Genomic DNA, 22,643 nt, shown 5'->3' with positions numbered 1-22,643 from the left:
GTACTTCTTATGTTTAGAGAAAGACAGAAAAGATAGATAGAAAGGATAAATTTATGAGGCAATCCCCACCCCATAAAAAGAAATGGAAATTGAAAATTTTTTAAAATCACATAGTAAAATTATCGCAAATATACCCCCCCCCCCCCCCGGCAAACACAATTATCCTTCGGACACCCCCCCCCCCCCCTTCCCGGAAAAAAATTCTCGTTCCGCGCATGTGACAGAATGATTTGTTAACAAAAGATTACCTGAACAGTGTAGAACGGGTGAATCTGTATCCAACATCACAATTTCCCGTATGTTATTCTCCAAACAAAAATGTACATAATTTTCAATGGAAGCACATGATCCCTGAATGAATAACTGTCCGATGGGTTCACTGGAAATGATTTTTTTCACATAACACTGTACAGTTACAACTTGAGTCTGTGTCGGACAAACAATTTCACCACTGCAAAGCGAACCTAAGACATTAGAATGACAAAAATCACATACCGCTGATATGTTTCCGACTAGAAGAGCACAAATTATAAAACAATACATTTTGAAAGAAAAATACAAAAATTAGCGGTTTAAGTTGTTATCTGAATAGATTGAATGTAAATGATTTGTATGTGTATGGTTTTACTTAAATATCACACAATATCTTTGTTTAACTGATTAGAGTTGACACCAATAATGAGAAAACTGGAACATTTCATTGTGTGACCCGCATAGCTATGTAATGTGATGTCAGGTTACCCTGATCACCTTTTAAAGTGATGATGTATCGCTAAAGGTCGTTACTCATTTTTGATGGAAAATTTAAAATTTAATTGGAATACTCTCTTTTTGACGAAAAAGTAAATGCTTCATTCCATTTTGTGATTAAAGATACTTAATTTACCAATGATATACATCCAAAAAATCACATGTTTTCGGCGTATAAAAACGAGACAACACCCTAAATTTTTGTCTTTTACCTCCCAATATGGACAAGTATGTTTTACTTTCAGTGTTGATGTATTTTTATGTCAATATAGTACAGTTACATGTATTTTAAATTTTTTTTTCTTTAAAGAAGGTGCATCTGCGGTGAAATTAGACACATCATCCGGGATTTGTCCCGGATAATATCCACACTCGGGGATATTCCGTGCCCGTGAGTGTTTGAATTGTTTATGGAATTTGGAAATTACCTAACACAGGTCCGATAGATATGATTTTTATTTATTCATTTTATTTCTTAAAGAATGGAGGAGCTTTCTGAAAAGAGGAAAGCAAGGTATGTCTTTTTTTTTTTTTTTTTTTTTTTTTTGTTTTGTTTTGTTTTGTTTTTTTTTTTTTTAATTTTTACCCACTTGAAATAAGAATTTTATTTTACATTTATTTCAGCACCCCTCTGACGTAAGTTAAACATCGCTTTAAAACTCATTTATGGCACTAATACACACACGTGCGTAGAATCATGCTTTATATAGTGTATTCATGAAAATATATGTTTAATTTTCAGTACACCAGATAAACGCCCCCGGGGTCTAGGGTTAGTAAATAGTTATGAAACTTACAAATACATTGAATTAAAAACGAATATGTAATGTTAGAAAATTAATACTTAATTTTTTTTTTTTTTTTACATTTCTTTTAGACTTCCACCAAATGCCCCAAGAAGGCTAATGTTAGTATCATAATATTTACATATAACATGTTGTTTTTTTTGTTTTGTTTTTTTTTTACTCAAACATTACTAGAGTAAATTTTCAATGAGTTAAATTTATATGATTTATTTATTCACTTTCAAGTACCCACGAAGAGGTCATCACTATAAGTGATGAGTAAGTAAAGATCTTTGACATTTCTGTTCATAATTTTCTTTAAACCCCTCCCCCCTTCCGATATCCCTTATATTTATGGATATTATTAATTTTTCTGTTCAAGTTCTACATCGTTGGAAGTGGATGAGTTGGATTTAAGTAAAAGGTTCGTATTTTTATCTTTAACACGAATTACAATTTTTTATGTAAATTTTATGGACGTTTTACTGCCATATTAATGAAATCCTTTGCTTTAAGAACACGAATTATATATTTGTATAAATGCTAACATTATACTTATATATTGCTGTAAACCTTTTTTGTAGCCTGACCTCAACATGTTTAATGTACGTGTTTTCTTTGTTTTCGTATAAGAATTTTTATCTATTTGAATTTATGATTTATTTTAAAACTAGATATTTTTTCTTGTAAAAACTAAATGTGCTTTCCCCATTTTCTTGCAGCAAGGAAACTGAGGAGGTCCTTGCTAATACCGTGTGAGTACAATTTTATATCATCATTTCATTAACTACATTAGACAATTTTGGAGAGGACTTTTTAGCCAACGCCTGCTGTACATTTATACTTATACAAAATACAATGCTGTTTAAATTGATGATGATCAGAGAATTCGACTTCTCTCTTTTTATTTGACTCCTCTTTTTCTACAGCGTGGACTCCACGCCTGTGGAGGAAATGTCACCGGCTGCGGAGCGTTAGCCCAGCCGTGGATCCATTTGGAGACAAGAACATCGGATAATTAAGGCTACGCCTTAATTACAGTAGACTTTGTAAGTACAATTTTTTTTAAATGAGAAATGCAATAGATGGAAATATTTTAAAAAAAAAAAAGAAAAAAAAAATGTGGTATTGACTTATTTTTTCAATTATACAGAAATAAATTATTAAATTATTTATTTTCTTTTCAGCACCGACCAGGGCAAACAACAACCGACCCAAGTCTCCGATGTTTCTTGTTCTTCTAAATGAAATAAAAAATGTATTAAAATGTAAATGAAAAGTTTTGTTGTGATTAATACATCAAAGGGAAAAGAGTGGTTTATTTTTGCGTAAAAGGTACACAAAATGAAGATTAGATTAAAAAAAAAATATGTAAAATTTTATTTATATGTGGAGTAGCAATTTCAAACCTGAATATAATTATGATTTGATTTGATTTAATATTTTTTTTTTTTGTTGATCTAATCTTTAATGGATGTACTTATGATTTAATGTTATAAGAGCTCCATGGAAACGTACGCGTCAAATTGTATTTATAAACAATTTGAGAACTAAAACAATATAGTCTATTGTGAAAAATGAACACGGCAACAAAAACAAAATGTTTTGTGTGACACATGATCATTGATCTTTTTAAATGAATTCTTACGCACAAACGAATTGACCATCTTTTATAAATGGTCATTTTATTTGTTATGGAATGTATGTTCATTTTTAACGAATTGAGACGCCGAACGGTCTCTATGGCAACCAAATGCATAACAAAAATCAGTAGAATTTCATAATGTTACATACAGTTGTGAAATATTAATACTATTGAGATCTCCATGCAGACGTAATGTTTTTTACGCATCATCAAATATACCTATTGGTATATTCCAAAAAGTTGTTATGATTTTTACGCATCAACAAATACAACCAATGATATTTGTAAAGTTTAGTAATATATTAAAATCTCTAAGGCAACGAAATGTTTTTTACACATTGATAAATAAAACCAATAAGATCTTACATATTTTAAGACATTACTTATTATATTAATTGAGTTGTAAAATTTTCAAAACCATTCTGTAATTACTTATCGAGCAGAGAGGACGTTTTAATTTAGTGAGAATTGAAAATGTTTCAATGTGGATATTGTCATTTAATGTTCGGAGATTTTGCGAGCATGGCAAATCATGAAAAAGTTCACGAAATGGAAAATGATAAGAAATCATTTCAAGAAAGGTAAGATAAAAGATATAATTTATTTAATATATTTTTATCAATATTTTTTTTTATTTTTTTTTTTATTTTTTTTTTATTTGAGGTATAAAATTGAAATTTTTATTGAGAAAGAGATAAACGTCGAGAGTGGGTAAAGGGAGGAAATACGAGCGAGTCAATATGATCATGTCAGTGTCGAGTACTACGTAGTTATCTTCTCTTGTCAAGAGAACATCTTCTATATAAAACCTTAAAACCTGATTGTTAGAGGGGAAATGGTCATAATCTACGATAACAACAAAGTATTTCTTCTTTAAAAAAGAAATGAAAAATAAAAATACACGACTTATTTGTTTGGTACGAGATTGTTTTCCTCAGTAAAGTTTTTATTTATTTTAAATCGGGCGTGATGATCAGAAAAGTAGGTTACGGAAATGATCGAGTAGTTACGATTGATTACACCATAGTAAAGTGAAACTGAAAGTATATTTTTTTTTCTTGGTTGGGTGTAAATAACAAAAACAATTTTTTAACACAACTGTATGAAACTCAGTTGAATATATGCTTTTATATATAAACATATATGCCGTTTAGTTCAACTTTAAACAATGAGATTAAAATTAAAATGTATGGCGTTCCGTTTCGTGCACAAATAAATGAATGAATAAAAGATACAGGTATGGTAACTCATTTGTATAAAAATTGTATATTTGTATGGTACTCTGTTGCATGTACAAATAAAATGAATTCATAGAAAAGATGTAGTTATGGTAACTGTTCAAGCTTAAACAATGATATTTAAATGATAAAAGAATTAATAGAGCAAAAATTATGGTAACTCATTTTTTTTTTTTTTTGAAAAAATTAAAGAAACAAAAACAAAACAATAAATAAATGTTTATTTGTTTTCCAAGTTAAAAGAATGAGATTAAAATGTATGACAACCTTTTTCATGTACAAATAAATAAATTGGTAGGTATATGTAGTTGTGGGAATTCGTTATTAAATATAGTTAAACAATGAAATTAAAATGTATGGCGACCCGTTCCATGTACAATTAAATAAATGTATAGCTTACATGTTGTTATGGTAACTCACTTTTGTAAATATTGATTGAAATTTATATTTGAAACTGAAAGTACTTTTTCTTTCAAAAAATAAATAAATTAAATACAATTACAATTACAATCAAATAAATGTATAGGTTACATGTTGTTATGGTAACTCATTTTTGTAAATATTGATTGAAATTTATATTTGAAACTGAAAGTACTTTTTTGGGGTTGTGATTGTTAATAAAAATAATATTGAACATTTTTGTTTTAGCGTAAGAGAGCAGGACTTGTATCAAGACATTCAAGATATGGAATGGACCGTCTCGTCGCCTAGCTCCGCAGACGAATTACTAAAGAAAATCAACGAACAATCAAACCCAAAAAATGTTGATTTTGAGGATATCAGGGATTCCTCATTTCACACAGATCTGATGAATATGGCCACCGATAATTTACATGACCCTACAAACTTCGACTTTCAGGAAGTGGCGGACGGTTCTTTTCATGAAGAAGACTCACTCATTCAAGATATACAGGGAGATCTATTTGATGGCGTAATACAGATTGGGGGCGGAAGGGACGATTTTGATATTCAACTATTGCAAGAAAAAGCATTAAAGACAATGGGGGTTAAAGAAGCTACTTTCGAGTTGACTTTTAAAGATCATCTCTTTCGACGGCCTAAGAAGATGAATGAAGCAAAAAATCTTTTAAAAGAAGCTTTTGAAAACATCATAGAACATGCAAAGAAAGACCTTCGTCCCGGAGATATAATGAGGGCTGTCATTCACAATGATGGATTAGACTTACCAGTATTTGTTCCCTTCCGACCCATGGAAGACATGAATGCAGAGGTTATGATGAATTGCCTGGAAAACGTCCTCAACAGCAATGAGGATATTCCATTTGACTCCTCTTGTCGAATTGATGTTGGGGCCATTAAGTATCCGCGTGGTGGGCGAGGAGTAAAGATGGCAACCATATCCCAGAAAATTAAAAAGAAGCTTTCGATTGTCGAGATTAGAAACCTCGACAACAAGTGCCTCATTCGTGCTACTCTCGTTGCCCTGGCCAGTGCCTGTAAGGTTCATCCGGTCGAGTTTCGGAGAATTAAAGCTTTGTATCCGACCTACACGACTGGAGAAATACTCATTCATTTTTCTCGATGCCCCACATGGTATTACGAAGAGCTGCGTGCAAACAAAAAGAAAGTACAAGACACTTTAACAGAGAGAGTCTGTGCTACCTTAGGTATACACACAGACCAACCCTTGACCTATGCATACCTTTCACAGTTGGAAGATTTCCTGAACATCAATATCTATGTCGTTAGTGCTCGTATGGGAAGCGCCTTTTCGTATGTTAGCCCCAACAAAGACGAGGAGCGAAAAAAAGTGTTTCTCTATCACAACGACATAGATGGAGCTGAGCATTTTCATGCCATCACGAAGATTACGGGATTTTTCAGTCGCTCAAGATTCTGCACCCACTGTCTCAAACCTTATGAAAAGCCTTACAAACACAGTTGCATAAAACACTGCAACATCTGTCTGTCCGACAACTGCGCTAAAAGAGAGACCAGAACGTGTACGGATTGCCATCGCACCTGCCGCTCGGATGCTTGCTATCTACGTCATAAACTACCCATGGAGGGGGGTGGTATTCCTTGCGAGCTAATGTATAAATGTACCGAATGTCTTCAGACATTTCATTGTTCGGAACGCAAGCGAGAAGATCATCAATGTGGCTACTACACATGTAGGTCCTGTCATCAGTATGTAGAACCCGAGCACTTGTGCTATACCAGGGCACACACGCCTTCGTCTCCCGTTCAACGGCAATATATTTTTGCAGATATTGAGGCATCTCAAAAAGACGAGCGCCTGCAATGTGAATTTGGATACTCACCTCGAGCAAATGTCGACTGTCGACGATGTCGTGACCAAACATGTACAGACTGTCGACTCTGTCGTCACTGTCAAAAGTCGCATTGTGGTCAAGCAAGACATTCGTTTGTGCTAGCTGTGTGTCAGACTGCCTGTTCTGTTTGTGAGCAAAACAATCTGACATCCGACAGTACGTGCTCGCAATGTGGGGATCGATGTGGAAACTGTTCCAAGATGGACAAGAAGACCAAGCAATTTGTGTCTCCTCCCTGTCCTGACAAATGCGGGGGTCGAGAACGTGTTTTTAAGACACTCTACGACCTGGGAGTTTGGTTGTTTAGCAAACAACACAAGGGATTCACCGTGTTCTTCCATAATCTCTCCTATGACGGCCAGTTCCTCCTTCAGTACCTCCTTTCACAAAGCATTCGACCTTCGTTCATCATATATCGCGGAAGTAAGATTCAGATGTTTAATGTTGGCGAACTCAACATCAGGGTCTTAGATTCGTTTAACTTCCTACCCATGGCTTTATCTAAGCTACCAAAAGCTTTTCAACTGGAATCTCTGAAGAAGGGATATTTTCCGCACTTTTTTACGAGTCTGACAAACATGAATTACGTGGGTCCTTATCCCCCCGTCGAGACATATGGTCCAGACGCCATGACGGTGGAAGGTAGAAAAGAATTCCATGCTTGGTATGACTCCAAAATTGACAGTAAAGCTGAGTTTGATTTCCAGAGAGAAATTCTAGAGTACTGTCGCAGTGACGTGGACATACTCAGACGTGCTTGCTTGAAATTTAAGAACCTGTTGTGGGAAGCCACAAATGGAGACGACGGGGATGGTGTTGACGCCTTCGGTTCCTGCACCATTGCGTCGCTATGCATGGACGTTTTTAAGACCAAGTTTTTACCCGAAGAATGGAAGGTACTCGTTGAGGTAAACGGAGATGAACAATGGTTACCGGAACGACGACTCGATGGTAAATCAACTGTTTACTATCAAGGACAATGGATTCCAAAACGAGATCTCGGATTGGTAATCAAGCAAGAGTTGTTTGTATCCTCCCCCATCGCTCGACCTCCTCCCCATGGCTACCACTCTCGCCTGAATTACAGTAAGAAATCTATTGCATGGTTGGAATGGATTTGTCATAGCGCACGAATCGAGGGGAAACACTTGGAGATTCGGCATGCTCTTACTGCTCGTGGCGAATATCACGTTCCTGGAACGCGGTATTTTGTCGATGGGTACACACCTCCTTGTCCAGAGAATCCTAGTGGAGTAGTGTATGAGTTTCACGGATGTCGGTACCACGGATGCCCCATTTGTTACAAAAATGGCAAAGAATTCATCAATCCAAATACAAACCAGACGGCATTAGAATTGTTCACTCTGACACAAATGAAGGAACGCCGACTTCGAGAATTGGGTCTCAAAGTAGTGGTTATTTGGGAGCACGAATTTGATGCCATGACTCAGTCGAACGACAGGTTGAAAGCTTTCCTCAATCAACTGGATTTGGAAGATCGTCTGGATCCCCGTGACAGTCTCATGGGTGGGCGTACTAATGGTTGCGTTTTGTATAAACGAGCTGTGAAAGCTACAAAGATTCACTATGTGGATTTTACATCCCTATATCCTTTCGTCAACAAGACCTGTCGCTATCCAGTGGGACATCCCGAGATAGTGACTCGAGACTTTGCTGATCTCTCTTCCTATTTCGGTCTTGCTAAAGTGAAAGTGATACCCCCTCGAGGACTTTTTCACCCAGTTTTAGGTTACCGAACAGGGGGAAAATTGACATTTCCTCTTTGTCGAACGTGTGTAGAGTGTCAACAACAAGAATCATGCACCTGTACCGAGTCGCAGAGGTCTTGGATTGGCACCTACTGTACACCCGAGCTCGAAAAAGCCATCGAAAAAGGATATCAAATTAGCAAGATCTACGAAGTATATCATTGGCACGAAACGATGCAGTACGATCCGAAAACGCAAACCGGAGGACTTTTTGCCTCCTACATCAATTTATTTCTCAAAATTAAACAGGAAGCCAGTGGGCGACCTTCGTGGGTCGAGTCCGATGACGACCTCAAAAGGTATGTGGAAAGTTACGAGCAAAGAGAAGGTATCGTACTGAATCCAGAAAAGATTGAACATAATGCAGGTCTCCGAAGTCTAGCCAAACTTCTTCTAAACAGTTTTTGGGGAAAATTTGGACAGCGTCAGAATCTGACAAAGACTCAGTTTGTTCACGACAGCCAGGCACACGTTCTTTATCAACAGATGGTTAACCCCGCCGTGGAGATTGTGGATTTTCAAATTGTAAACGAGGAAAATCTCATGCTGTCCACAAAACGCCTTTCCGAGGAATTGTGCTTACCTGGTCATACCAATCTGTTTCTGGCCTCATTTACTACCTGCTGGGCTCGACTGAAATTGTACGAGTTGCTGGATCAATTACAGTCTCGTGTGTTGTATTGGGACACAGATTCTGTCATTTTTACCTCAAAAGAAGGAGATTGGGACCCCCCCGTCGGCGATTTTCTGGGTGAACTCACAAATGAATTAGACAAGGGAGATTGGATCACGGAATTCGTGTGCAACGGCCCAAAAAATTACGCTTATCAGACACACGCGGGCAAACGGGTGTGTAAAGTCAAGGGATTTTCCTTAAACTTTGAAAATGCACAAAAAATCAACCTGGAGAGCATGCGTGACGCCATGTTCAATAGAGAAGATCCGCACACAGGAGTATATCATACCCTCAATTCGAACAAAATCTGTCGCGAGAAAGTACATTCCGAACTGTACACTCGAGAGGAGATCAAGCAATATTCATCAGTGTATACGAAACGAGTCGTTCAGGCGGACCTGACCACCTTGCCTTATGGCTTTTGATCATGAACACCTGGCCTTGTGACTATTGACAACAAAGACATTTATATTTTGATTACAATTTATTATAATTTTCACATGTTTGTTACATGATTGTAAAATAGTACATGGTATATCATATTGAATGATATTCAATAAAACATTTAAAATTTGATCCAAGTCTTTTTCTTTTTTGGAGGAGGAGTGCGCATGCCCGGTGGTGACTTTCTTTTCACAGGTTTGTCATAAATCATTCCAGATCCGTACTGATGCTCTTCAGATGACACTGTTTTCATGGGTTTGTCATAAATCATCTTGGATCCGGTCTGACGCTCTTCAGGTGTGGGAAGAGGTTGAGATTCAATAAAACTGTCTTTTTCATCTGATATTTCGGTATTCGTTCCTTGATCTCGCACTTCTTTTTTATCATTCTGACGGAGTTTCATCTGATCGTGGGTGTTTTTTTTCACGAGAACGTATTCCTCTGCCATTTCTTTTCCAATGAGGTTTGAGTATTAGGGATATGGCCTCCGGATGTCTCCTGAGTAGAGTCTTGATGTCCTTGTTATCAACACTACGGTCGGCAAGAGACTGAAGAAGAGACTTGTGGGCTTTCAGTTTTGTTCGATAGTAAGGCGTCACAGCTGGATGACCCAGGTATAGATTCATGGCAATTTCGCGAAAGGTTTTTAATTGCTCCTCCGTGGCCATTTTCACAAGTTCTTTTTTTTGCTGAGCATTCGCCTCGTAAAGAAATTTGAGAAAAAGTCCGTGCTGTTTAGTCCTCTGCGCCATAGTGAAATAATGAAAACCTCGAAGGAGATGCAGGGTATTTATAGGGGTTGGAAAATAATGGTATCCCCTTCTTCCGGTAAGATGTTGGTGCGCAGTCGTCTCTCTTCCGGACAGAGATTGGTTAAATCTACTAAAATGTATCCGTAGGGACGCCGCACGGCTTTGGCGTAGGCATCCATCCAAAACTTGGATCGCCCAGTAAACACTTGACTTCCGAAGGTAATAATCTGACGATTGTCTCTCACGTTTTTAAACAAGACCACATGTTGACAATTGAGCAAGATGCTCTTGGCGTATACACCGGGAGGATACAGATTTTGTGACAAGAGGAAGGCCGTAACGTTAGCATGAGACACCATGGTCTGGAACAAGTGTAAGGCGTCGGCACTCTTGGTCACCAAGTGAATCATATCGTCTAACACGACAACCGTGTGAGGAGAATCCGTGCTCCATTCTCTGAGCTCCTCTCGACTTGGTAGACCTCGATAAGTAGAAAAGTTGGGTAGAGTTGACTCCATGTCCTCTACCACCCCCTGATCTTCTAAATAACAATAAACAATCTTTTTAGGAGGTACGTCGAATAGTTCTCTTCCGTGTTTCAACAAATTCCACACAAAGTGGGTCTTTCCCGACATGGTGCCGCCGACAACAGCGAAAGATGTAGGGGTCTTGAATTGCATCATGTTCACTCAAAGACTTTAAATAAAATGAATCCTTTGAGGCACGAAACTCGTATTTATAAATTAAAAAAACCAAAACAAAAACACCCCCCCCCCCCCACCAAAAAAAAAAAAACAAAAAAAAAAAAAACAAAAAAAAAAAAAACAAAAAAACATCAACACAGTATTGGTGTATTGTCACCTTTTTATTTGATAGACCAAGTACACAATGTAATTAAAACTTCATGTTTCATACAAAAGATATAGATATATGTTCAATGTACATTTATAATCAATTCAATTTTTTTTTTTTGTAAAGTTCAGTCACTTTTCTACTGTCATTATCGCCGCCGCCGCCGCCGCCGCCACCGCCACCGCGGGACATCCAGAGACTCCGGAAGCGTATTGTCTCCGGATACGTTGGGTTTCCGGAAATCTGTGTTCTCCGGATTCGTTCGGAATTAGACAATTCACTATTTTAGAAGTACATTGCGTACCTCCGTCTCAGAGGTCATATTTATAATGTTCGACATGGAAATTCCTCTGGCCCGTGCATTCAAAAAATACAATGCATAAAGTCCACAGGTGTTAGTGTAATCTGGCTGCACTTGAACATTGTTGTACAGACACAGTAACGAATTGCGATCCACAAAGTCTCTAAGACGCTGGTCAGAGACTTCTGGTGTTTGACCAAAACTGTCAAAAAATTCACACTCGTCGATACTGGCGAACCAGTAGGCGACCCAATGTGTGCCCTTTTTTTCGATGGGATCCGTGTTACAAATGTAAGCCGAGGGAAAGCGACGCACGCGATCCGGTAGAGTGTTGCAGGCATAGATTCCTCGAAAATAAGGTTCTAAACTTCTCAGAGATTTCACAATGTTCATCAGTTGCATGGTGTCCATGATTTTCAGATGTTTCTCACTTCTCGGGTTTGGTCAATCATCAAGAGTCCGGGACATTCACAGTAGGCCAGGGCACAGACAGTTTCTGTCGTAGCTTGAGCGAATCGAGCATAGACTCCCACGTTTCCTTGGTGAACCAGGTTTATATACCCTTCACCCAGATCGTTGGGAACGAGGTCAAAGGCATAGATAGCGTAACCTTTGGAAAAAGAATCCCTGTCGATAATTAACCCCTCCTCTTTGTACCATTTCTCACTGGCTTGGTAAAGGTTACAGAGAGCAGTCACGTAGTTTTTATTGTCCCCGTAGTCTAGCTTGAGAGGTCTCACAGGGACGGGTTCACCGTTGACAGTCACCACGATCTCGGAGAGGTTAAAGTGGTGAAAGTTGAAAGGATTGCTCGTGTAACTTCCGTTGACACCCGACTGCTTGACAAAGGCAACATACATCTTAGATGGACGTTTTCCGTTCCATACATCGTCCCAGTAGAATTCGCTAGTCTGATCAGAAATGGTTGTCATTTTTACGTCTGATTTCACGTAATTGTAACGCGCCGGTGTCTTGGTGATGGTCTCTGCGTGGTTTAGTAAGATGGCACTGTCTACTCTAATCTTACAGGCCTTGAAAACGGCATCTAAAATAGTGACCTTGTAACTAGGACTGGTCTCAGTACTCATCATGACGAATTCGGGGCGAGAACGGAACAATCTCATCTGTAAGTCCACTCCGTTAATGAGGTACTTGTCCAGATAGAAACAGTCCAAGTACAGGGGTCCTTCTAAATCGAAGGTGCGGGACTGTTGCGTAAAGACGTAACGTGACCGAAGACCCGTATTTTTTCCAGCGGTAGCATTGGCGTCGTCCATGTCGTCCCTGTCGGGGTAATACAACTGGGTCTGCAGATGAGACTCGCTCGCTTCCGTGCCGTTGGACAACAGGACTTTTAGATACGCTTTCCAGGGGTAATTGTTGGCATTCTGAGTGACGCATTTTCCGTTCATGTAGACGTCGATCTGAGAAAACAAGGACTGTAGCGGTAGATTGATTATTCCCGTCTTTTCTAAATTGGTCAGAGCTGTGCCGTCTGACTTTGTTATCTTGGCTTTCAAATATAGACGACTTCTTCTCAGATCCATGTACTCGTTTCCGCTTCCTGGAATGGCAAATTCGAGCGGAGCGTCGTCGGCGTCGAAGGAGGAAATTGGTCGAGTTTCCGAAAAGTAAATCTTTTGAAGAGCTACTTGATTGGGGGGATCGCTGAAGAGAGAGAGTTCGCATGGTTCTGCAGTGGTCGTGTTGATTTCACTAAGAAAAGCCATGTAGTTAAATACAAAGAACACTTAGGAGTAAAATATAGGTATTCCGTCGGGATGAGTAGGCCTGCCTTTTCCTTTTTGCGTCTGTCTAGAGTTTTTTTTATTAGTTGTTTTTTTCCTCTGTTCCTGGACACGTCTTTTCCCTTTGGAGGTCGAAGACCGACTGAGGCGTTTCTGTTGAAATTTCTTTTTTATAGGTTTTTGGATAGGCATGTGAGGTTCGTCGTTGCGCATGGTTTCTTTTAAATTTGATTGTGCTCTTTCTCGCTCAGCGGCAACGGGGGTGACTTGTTGTAGTTTCGTTTCAGGGGTCACCAGGTGTTTTACGGGAATCATGTACGCTCTACGTCGATTCAAGATGCCACCCCCTCTTTGGCGTTTTCTTTGTATTGACGGAACAAAATTTTCACCTCTCTGCGTATGACGAAACTGTTCCCACAATGAAGGATGAGATATATACGTAGGTCCAGACATATTTATTAACGGCGGCGAAATACGAGCGTCACCGTCGACTCTCCGGTCAAGAATGAAGCGTCTGCGTCTTGCTTGTCCTTTATATACACGTGAATGTCTCCGATGTCGTTGATGCGTAATGGAATTCTATAGGGTCGCTCAAAAATCACATTGTTGTTGTTTTTCAATACGATTCTTCTCAAAAGTGGTTTTTGACTTCCTCCCACAATGCTGTCGTCGCACACAGAACAATAGACAAAGATCTCCTGATCAGTTGTCTTTGTCAGTTTCGAATTTCTAAATTCAGTCAGCTCCACTGTCCAGTCCCCTTTCAAAGGTAGGGGTCGGGGTAAGCGTACACGAAAGTCTTGCGGTTTATTATCAGAATGAACAGTACTGCTGTCTGTGGACTTGAGGACCATGCGCATCGACATGTTGAAGACAACTGACTGTCCGACAACAGATTACGTTTCTTTTATGTCCTTTCGAGGAATCCAACTGTCAAATTTCTTGGGCCATCCCAGCCACCTCACTAATACCTCTTCTTTCCCGCGAACTTTGCGTTTGCGTAAAATCTTATCAATTCTCCAGACTGTCTTTTCGTCTTTTAAGACTTTCTGCAGTTCGCTGGCATAAAATGTACCTTGAATCGGGTCATCTGCTAGGTCTTTTAATTTATAAATAGGAATGCCTTGAGACACAAATCTTTCTCGAATCACAAACACTTCTTCAGTGTACGTTTGATCATAATCCCGCTGAAACAGATGTCGTAAATGCGTAATTCGAACTTGGTCTCCCACTTTAAAGGTATATGGTAAACGCTTTTTCATCTTGGAGGATTTCTTCAGGGGAAGCTGTCGTTTTTCTTTTTTCTGTCGAACCAGGTAAGCATCTAACCTCACCTCATCTTCGTTCTCTTTGGTCACAGATGCCGGCTTGCGCCCATTTAGAGATCGATTCGGTGTGTGGTTGATCGATCGAACTACATCTTGCAAGATCTCGAGGTATTTGTATTTTTGCAGATGAGTGAAATATCGATACAATCTTTTTTTTAGTGTCTGAATGTATCTCTCGGCAAAGTTGGCCTTAGTTTCATTCAAGGCATAAAAAATTTTGATTCCTTGGTCTTTGAGATACTGTTGTAAAAAACGGTTGTAAAATTCGGATCCTTTATCAGTTCGAATGGTTCTGGGGCGTCTCGGTCCCACCAACACATCTTTGAAGGCTTCAATAACGGATTTGGCTTTTCGGTCTTTCAATGGACGAACCCACAGGAATCGAGAGAACACGTCAACAATCACGAGAAGGAATTTGATGCCATCGTTGTTTTCGGACAAATTCTGAACATCCGCTAAGTCAGCTTCCCACTGGTAGTCCAATCCCTGTACCACGACTCTTCTTCTTTTAAATCCCTTTCTGCGTACTTTCTTTTGTAAGGAGTAAGCATCTTGGTTTTGTAAAAACTTTTTAATTTTACTCATACCCACGTTAAATTTACCCTCTTGTTTCACAACTTGATATAACTTTGAGGGTCCCGCGAAAGACCCAGGGTGAGCAGGATCATACCATATTTTTTTCAAGTACTCTTCCATGTCTTTGCGGTAAGACGGAGGATATATAAATGAGAGTTTACTATGTTTTACTTCACTTTTATATTCCCAATTAGTCACCAAATATTAAAAAAAAAACAAAACAAAAAGGTGACAGTTTTAAAAGCTTTTATTATTGATATTTTTAAAAAAAAAAACAAGTACGAAACATGACATCATCCCATTTTGTTGCTCATCTCACTACTAAGATCGATCGTTGCCAATACGGCTCGGAGCACTTAAGTGTCCTTGATCAGTTTATTCGGATTCTCGATGAGACTCTTTTAAAATGGACAATAATGCTAAAAGTTTAAAAAGTCACTTGTTCATCTTGAAAGTTTCTTGTCTCTAGTTTTTTTCGTCGCCCACCATTTGAGCAAACTGACAAAATCTCGACCAGCGATGATGTTCTCGGAAGGCGTCGTCGACGGGTTCCCACTCACTCAGCGTCATTCCACAACAAAAACAGGTTACTTTATCTCCAGTCTGAGTGTAGATGAACCCAGCTCGAGCCAAGTCTTTTTTGTTGGGTCCCCTTAAAAATTTTGGCCAGTCTTGAAATGTTGCATACCGAGAGGCAAAGGTTCGGTACTCTGGGTACTGCCAAAAATGTGGCATTGTAGGTGGCGGTGGTATGGGTCTCACACCCAGTGGGTATAATGGCGAGTCGTTCTTATTCGTTAGAACAGTTGGATAACCCATGGCAAAACCAGCAGTACCAGCAATTCTTGTATTGGCACTCCGTGGAGGATCAGGGCAGGAATCCGTCTCTACGCGTTTAAACATACTGTCTACGCTCGAAGTCATCGTGTTGTCTCTAGCTTCAATTGACGTAAAACTAACGAGTAAAATCATCAGGGCCTCCTTTTTATACTCCTGATCACGTGTTTGATCTTTACATTACATTTCTTTATGAATAGATTGTGAAGACAACAAAGACATTGATAGGACTTTTACGTCACTTAAATTGTTCTTTATAGCTCATTGTAACAATTGTTAGTATGACAAAAGACCTGATTATACTTTGACGTCATCATCTGTTTTTTTTACAAATGGAGGATAATTATTAAAAGTGTTAGTCATCTCGGAAAACAATGACAATGATGAAATTTTCATGTCACGAATTATTCTTTTTTTGTGTGTGTTTAAACCATTTCTACAGTGTTATTTACCTATAAATTCAATAACAAAAAGTATATCTCAACATTGACGTCATCACTTGTTTTTTTTTTTAAGGATACAGGATAATAACAATGAAATTATTATCTGTCATTTCACGGTTCATGCTTTTACGTCATGAAATTTCCGTGACGTAGTCAGGTCTATATAAACAGGAACTCTACAGATACTACACTTCATTCTCAAGCTGACTACTGCTCTGATCATGTCGAACGAACGCTTATCCGTTGCACTTGAAAATGGCCGCTTTGCAAAAGTCACCATGTGGCAGAACGAGCCAAGACTGGATTTGCGACAATGGGAAATTGGACAGACGAACAACAAGCCTACTAAAAAGGGAATTAGCTTAAAACTACATCAAGTCAAAACCTTAAACAACGGAATGGAGTCGATTCAAGAGAGCTTAAAGAAAAACGAGGATTTGAAGTGGCATCTGGGGATGAACGTTTACGCTTCGGTTCAAAAAGACAACCCTTGTGTTGACATTCGTCAATATTGGAAACGACCTCAACTCGACGAGTCCGTACCGACAAAAAAAGGATTGTGTTTTCGACCTCAGGAATTTGACATTTTTCTAAAGCATTGGGAAGAAATAATAAAGGCCATGCCTGAACTTGAAAAGTTTGTTGCCTGTTACGATCAATCTGACCACTTCAATCAATTGGGAATGTTGAGTTGTCAGGCTTGTAACCCCGACGGATGGGAAAACTGGTGAATTTGGGACATGACACCCCCAGTGAAATGTTAACACTTTTTGAACATTTAAGGAAAATCTGAAATGTGAATTGAATTACCTGTAACTATTTTAATATGATGATGTTTTTTTTTTAAACTGAATAAATGTTGAAATTTCATTCACAGGAGTTGATATTCTTTTTCATATAGTCCTATAAAAGTATTGTGTCTACACCGTAAAGACCATGTTTTGCAATAGTCAATACATAAAACTATTAAATCAATTCTACTCATTAAGACCGACATTTTTAATACCGAGCAAGTCAAAGATACTTGAATACTTAATTACAAACAACAAATAACAACCAAATAAATTAACGTTTTCCTATATTACAACATCAATCAATGTTTAATGTTTATTGATTAATAAACAGTGTTTTACACAACGTCATATCACTCAAAATGTAGATCAAGGTCACCAATGTAACCGTGTCAAGGTTACCATAATTATTGCGCTTTATCCTGCTCATTACCATAACCTATTGTTAAATACCCCTCTGGTAGTATAAGAATAACCATATCTTATATACTTAAAAAACAACATTTAATATACTCAGATGCATTTTAATGATTCTTGCTTATATACATTCTGTATGCATCACCAATTTTCATGACGTCAAAGTCATCACCGTAACAATAATGAACAATAAGACTTTTACCTTGACACCAAAAATCATAACCCATTGTTAAATACCCCTCTTCGTCTAACCATAGTCAAGGTCATCCTTTCACCCGTCTCATTGTTAAATACCCCCCTCGTCTAACAATAGGGAATACCCCCCATTGTTCACAGGACAATAGATCTAGGGTGACCCCATTTCGGTCACGGTTCAGTCCCCCCAGGGTATCCAATTACCATTTCTATTGTTCTCAGAACAAAAGGTCTTTTGTTCTCTACCCCCTGTATGGTCGCTATTACTACTCATGGTCCCCGTGGGTAGGGTAGGGCCACAGTAGGGGAATCAAGTTTTACATAGGGATATATAGAGAAAATCTTTAAACTTTCTTCTTAAAAATTATGACGCCAGGAAAGCTCAAATTAAAATGGAAGCATCCTCAGGAAGTGAATATTCTTGTTTATTCAAATCATGGTCCCCTGGGGTAGGGTAGGGCCACAGTAGGGGGATCAAATTTTACATAGGAATATATAGAGGAAATCTTTAAACTTTCTTCTCAAAAACTATGACGCCAGGAAAGCTCAAATTAAAATGGAAGCATCCTCAGGTAGTGTAGATTTTAGTTTGTTCAAATCATGGTTCCCGGAGGTAGGGTTGGGCCACAGTAGGGGGATCAAGTTTTACATAGGAATATATAGAGGAAATCTTTAAACTTTCTTCTCAAAAACTATGACGCCAGGAAAGCTCAAATTAAAATGGAAGCATCCTCAGGATGTGAATATTCTTGTTTGTTCAAATCATGGTCCCCGTGGGTAGGGTAGGGCCACAGTAGGGGAATCAAGTTTTACATAGGGATATATAGAGAAAATCTTTAAACTTTCTTCTTAAAAATTATGACGCCAGGAAAGCTCAAATTAAAATGGAAGCATCCTCAGGAAGTGAATATTCTTGTTTATTCAAATCATGGTCCCCTGGGGTAGGGTAGGGCCACAGTAGGGGGATCAAATTTTACATAGGAATATATAGAGGAAATCTTTAAACTTTCTTCTCAAAAACTATGACGCCAGGAAAGCTCAAATTAAAATGGAAGCATCCTCAGGTAGTGTAGATTTTAGTTTGTTCAAATCATGGTTCCCGGAGGTAGGGTTGGGCCACAGTAGGGGGATCAAGTTTTACATAGGAATATATAGAGGAAATCTTTAAACTTTCTTCTCAAAAACTATGACGCCAGGAAAGCTCAAACTAAAATGGAAGCATCCTCAGGAAGCGAATATTCTTGTTTGTTTAAATCATCGTCCCCGGGGGTAGGGTAGGGCCACAGTAGGGGGATCAAGTTTTACATAGGAATATATAGAGAAAATCTTTAAACTTTCTTCTCAAAAACTATGACGCCAGGAAAGCTCAAAGTAAAATGGAAGCATCCTCAGGTAGTGTAGATTTTAGTTTGTTCAAATCATGGTCCCCGGGGGTAGGGTAGGGCCACTGTAGGGGGATCAAGTTTTACATAGGAATATATAGAGGAAATCTTTAAACTTTCTTCTCAAAAACTATGACGCCAGGAAAGCTCAAATTAAAATGGAAGCATCCTCAGGAAGTGAATATTCTTTTTTGTTCAAATCATGGTCCCCGAGGGAAGGGTAGGGCCACAGTAGGGGGATCAAGTTTTACATAGGAATATATAGAGGAAATCTTTAAACTTTCTTCTCAAAAACTATGACGCCAGGAAAGCTCAAATTAAAATGGAAGCATCCTCAGGAAGTGTATATTCTTGTTTATTCAAATCATGGTCCCCTGGGGTAGGGTAGGGCCACAGTAGGGGGATCAAATTTTACATAGGAATATATAGAGGAAATCTTTAAACTTTCTTCTCAAAAACTATGACGCCGGGAAAGCTCAAATTAAAATGGAAGCATCCTCAGGTAGTGTAGATTTTAGTTTGTTCAAATCATGGTCCCCGGGGGAAGGGTAGGGCCACAGTAGGGGGATCAAGTTTTACATAGGAATATATTGAGAAAATCTTTAAACTTTCTTCTAAAAAAGTATGACGCCAGGAAAGCTCAAATTAAAATGGAAGCATCCTCAAGAAGTGAGTATTTTTGTTTTTTCAAATCATGGTCCCCGGGGGTAGGGTAGGGCCACAGTAGGGGGATCAAGTTTTACATAGGAATATATAGAGAAAATCTTTAAACTTTCTTCCCAAAAACTATGACGCCTGGAAAGCTGAAATTAAATTGGAAGCATCCTCAGGTAGTGTAGATTTTAGTTTGTTCAAATCATGGTCCCCGGGGGTAGGGTTGGGCCAAGGTAGGGGGATCAAGTTTTACATAGGAATATATTGAGAAAATCTTTAAACTTTCTTCTCAAAAACTATGACGCCAGGAAACTCAAATTAAAATGGAAGCATCCTCAGGAAGTGAATATTCTTTTTTGTTCAAATCATGGTCCCCGGGGGAAGGGTAGGGCCACAGTAGGGGGATCAAGTTTTACATAGGAACATATAGAGGTAATCTTTAAACTTTCTTCTCAAAAACTATGACGCCAGGAAAGCTCAAATTAAAATGGAAGCATCCTCAGGTAGTGTAGATTTTAGTTTGTTCAAATCATGGTCCCCGGGGGAAGGGTTGGGCCACAGTAGGGGGATCAAGTTTTACATAGGAATATATTGAGAAAATCTTTAAACTTTGTTCTAAAAAAGTATGACGCCAGGAAAGCTCAAATTAAAATGGAAGCATCCTCAGGATGTGAATATTCTTTTTTGTTCAAATCATGGTCCCCGGGGGAAGGGTAAGGCCACAGTAGGGGGATCAAGTTTTACATAGGAGTACATAGAGGAAATCTTTAAACTTTCTTCTCAAAAACTATGACGCCAGGAAAGCTCAAATTAAAATGGAAGCATCCTCAGGTAGTGTATATTTTGGTTTGTTAAAATCATGGTCCCCTAGGGTAGGGTAGGGCCACAGTAGGGGGATCAAGTTTTACATAGGAATATATAGAGGAAATCTTTAAACTTTCTTCTCAAAAACTATGACGCCAGGAAAGCTCAAATTAAAATGGAAGCATCCTCAGGAAGTGAATATTCTTTTTTGTTCAAATCATGGTCCCCGGGGGAAGGGTAAGGCAACAGTAGGGGGATCAAGTTTTACATAGGAATATATAGAGGAAATCTTTAAACTTTCTTCTCAAAAACTATGACGCCAGGAAAGCTCAAATTAAAATGGAAGCATCCTCAGGATGTGAATATTCTTGTTTGTTCAAATCATGGTCCCCGTGGGTAGGGTAGGGCCACAGTAGGGGAATCAAGTTTTACATAGGGATATATAGAAAAAATCTTTAAACTTTCTTCTCAAAAATTATGACGCCAGGAAAGCTCAAATTAAAATGGAAGCATCCTCAGGAAGTGAATATTCTTTTTTGTTGAAATCATGGTCCCCGGGGGAAGGGTAAGGCCACAGTAGGGGGATCAAGTTTTACATAGGAATATATAGAGGAAATCTTTAAACTTTCTTCTCAAAAACTATGACGCCAGGAAAGCTCAAATTAAAATGGAAGCATCCTCAGGTAGTGTATATTTTGGTTTGTTAAAATCATGGTCCCCTGGGATAGGGTAGGGCCACAGTAGGGGGATCAAGTTTTACATAGGAATATATAGAGGAAATCTTTAAACTTTCTTCTCAAAAACTATGACGCAAGGAAAGCTCAAATTAAAATGGAAGCATCCTCAGGTAGTGTAGATTTTAGTTTGTTCAAATCATGGTCCCCGGGGGAAGGGTAGGGCCACAGTAGGGGGATCAAGTTTTACATAGGAATATATAGAGAAAATCTTTAAACTTTCTTCTCAAAAACTATGACGCCAGGAAAGCTCAAATTAAAATGGAAGCATCCTCAGGTAGTGTAGATTTTAGTTTGTTCAAATCATGGTCCCCGGGGGAAGGGTTGGGCCACAGTAGGGGGATCAAGTTTTACATAGGAATATATAGAGGAAATCTTTAAAGTTTCTTCTAAAAAACTATGACGCCAGGAAAGCTCAAATTAAAATGGAAGCATCCTCAGGATGTGAATATTCTTTTTTGTTCAAATCATGGTCCCCGGGGGAAGGGTAGGGCCACAGTAGGGGGATCAAGTTTTACATAGGAACATATAGAGGAAATCTTTAAGCTTTCTTCTCAAAAACTATGACGCCAGGAAAGCTCAAATTAAAATGGAAGCATCCTCAGGTAGTGTAGATTTTAGTTTGTTCAAATCATGGTCCCCGGAGGTAGGGTTGGGCCACAGTAGGGGGATCAAGTTTTACATAGGAATATATAGAGGAAATCTTTAAACTTTCTTCTCAAAAACTATGACGCCAGGAAAGCTCAAATTAAAATGGAAGCATCCTCAGGAAGCGAATATTCTTTTTTGTTCAAATCATGGTCCCCGGGGGAAGGGTAAGGCTACAGTAGGGGGATCAAGTTTTACATAGGAATATATAGAGGAAATCTTTAAACTTTCTTCTCAAAAACTATGACGCCAGGAAAGCTCAAATTAAAATGGAAGCATCCTCAGGATGTGAATATTCTTGTTTGTTCAAATCATGGTCCCCGTGGGTAGGGTAGGGCCACAGTAGGGGAATCAAGTTTTACATAGGGATATATAGAGAAAATCTTTAAACTTTCTTCTTAAAAATTATGACGCCAGGAAAGCTCAAATTAAAATGGAAGCATCCTCAGGAAGTGAATATTCTTGTTTATTCAAATCATGGTCCCCTGGGGTAGGGTAGGGCCACAGTAGGGGGATCAGATTTTACATAGGAATATATAGAGGAAATCTTTAAACTTTCTTCTCAAAAACTATGACG

At 38.5% G+C, this 22,643-nt stretch overlaps 5 protein-coding genes across 5 annotated transcripts in view; 2 read left to right on the top strand and 3 right to left on the bottom strand.

Moving 5' to 3' along the window:
• Window positions 1–4,717: 4,717 nt before the first annotated feature.
• On the top strand, window positions 4,718–9,585 carry LOC128176830 (uncharacterized). The gene has a single exon (XM_052843380.1). The coding sequence runs from the start codon at window positions 5,104–5,106 to the stop codon at window positions 9,583–9,585; it is 4,482 nt and encodes a 1,493-aa protein (XP_052699340.1). The 5' UTR covers window positions 4,718–5,103.
• Window positions 9,586–11,925: 2,340 nt separating this feature from the next.
• LOC128176829 (uncharacterized protein F54H12.2-like) lies at window positions 11,926–13,239 on the bottom strand. Its single transcript, XM_052843378.1, has one exon. The coding sequence runs from the start codon at window positions 13,237–13,239 to the stop codon at window positions 11,926–11,928; it is 1,314 nt and encodes a 437-aa protein (XP_052699338.1).
• Window positions 13,240–14,153: 914 nt separating this feature from the next.
• Window positions 14,154–15,281, bottom strand: LOC128176828 (uncharacterized). Its single transcript, XM_052843377.1, has one exon. The coding sequence runs from the start codon at window positions 15,279–15,281 to the stop codon at window positions 14,154–14,156; it is 1,128 nt and encodes a 375-aa protein (XP_052699337.1).
• Window positions 15,282–15,626: 345 nt separating this feature from the next.
• On the bottom strand, window positions 15,627–16,085 carry LOC128176827 (death-associated inhibitor of apoptosis 1-like). The gene has a single exon (XM_052843376.1). The coding sequence runs from the start codon at window positions 16,083–16,085 to the stop codon at window positions 15,627–15,629; it is 459 nt and encodes a 152-aa protein (XP_052699336.1).
• A 634-nt stretch (window positions 16,086–16,719) lies between these two features.
• LOC128176826 (uncharacterized) overlaps window positions 16,720–22,643 on the top strand; it is an 87,121-nt gene continuing 81,197 nt past the window's right edge. The window contains exon 1 of the mRNA XM_052843375.1: window positions 16,720–17,143. Within this exon, the coding sequence (XP_052699335.1) occupies window positions 16,720–17,143 (424 nt within the window). The remainder of the gene's footprint in view (window positions 17,144–22,643) is intronic.

The sequence above is a fragment of the Crassostrea angulata genome, chromosome 3 (assembly GCF_025612915.1).
Source record: "Crassostrea angulata isolate pt1a10 chromosome 3, ASM2561291v2, whole genome shotgun sequence".
Lineage (NCBI taxonomy): Eukaryota > Metazoa > Mollusca > Bivalvia > Ostreida > Ostreidae > Magallana > Magallana angulata.
Note: the sequence above shows the minus strand (reverse complement) of the source record. Positions and strands in the feature narration are given on the sequence as shown.

Coding starts and splice junctions, on each gene's coding strand:
- LOC128176830 (XM_052843380.1), top strand. CDS start 5,104: ATGGAATGGACCGTCTCGTCGCCTAGCTCCGCAGACGAATTACTAAAG.
- LOC128176829 (XM_052843378.1), bottom strand. CDS start 13,239: ATGGCTTTTCTTAGTGAAATCAACACGACCACTGCAGAACCATGCGAA.
- LOC128176828 (XM_052843377.1), bottom strand. CDS start 15,281: ATGGAAGAGTACTTGAAAAAAATATGGTATGATCCTGCTCACCCTGGG.
- LOC128176827 (XM_052843376.1), bottom strand. CDS start 16,085: ATGACTTCGAGCGTAGACAGTATGTTTAAACGCGTAGAGACGGATTCC.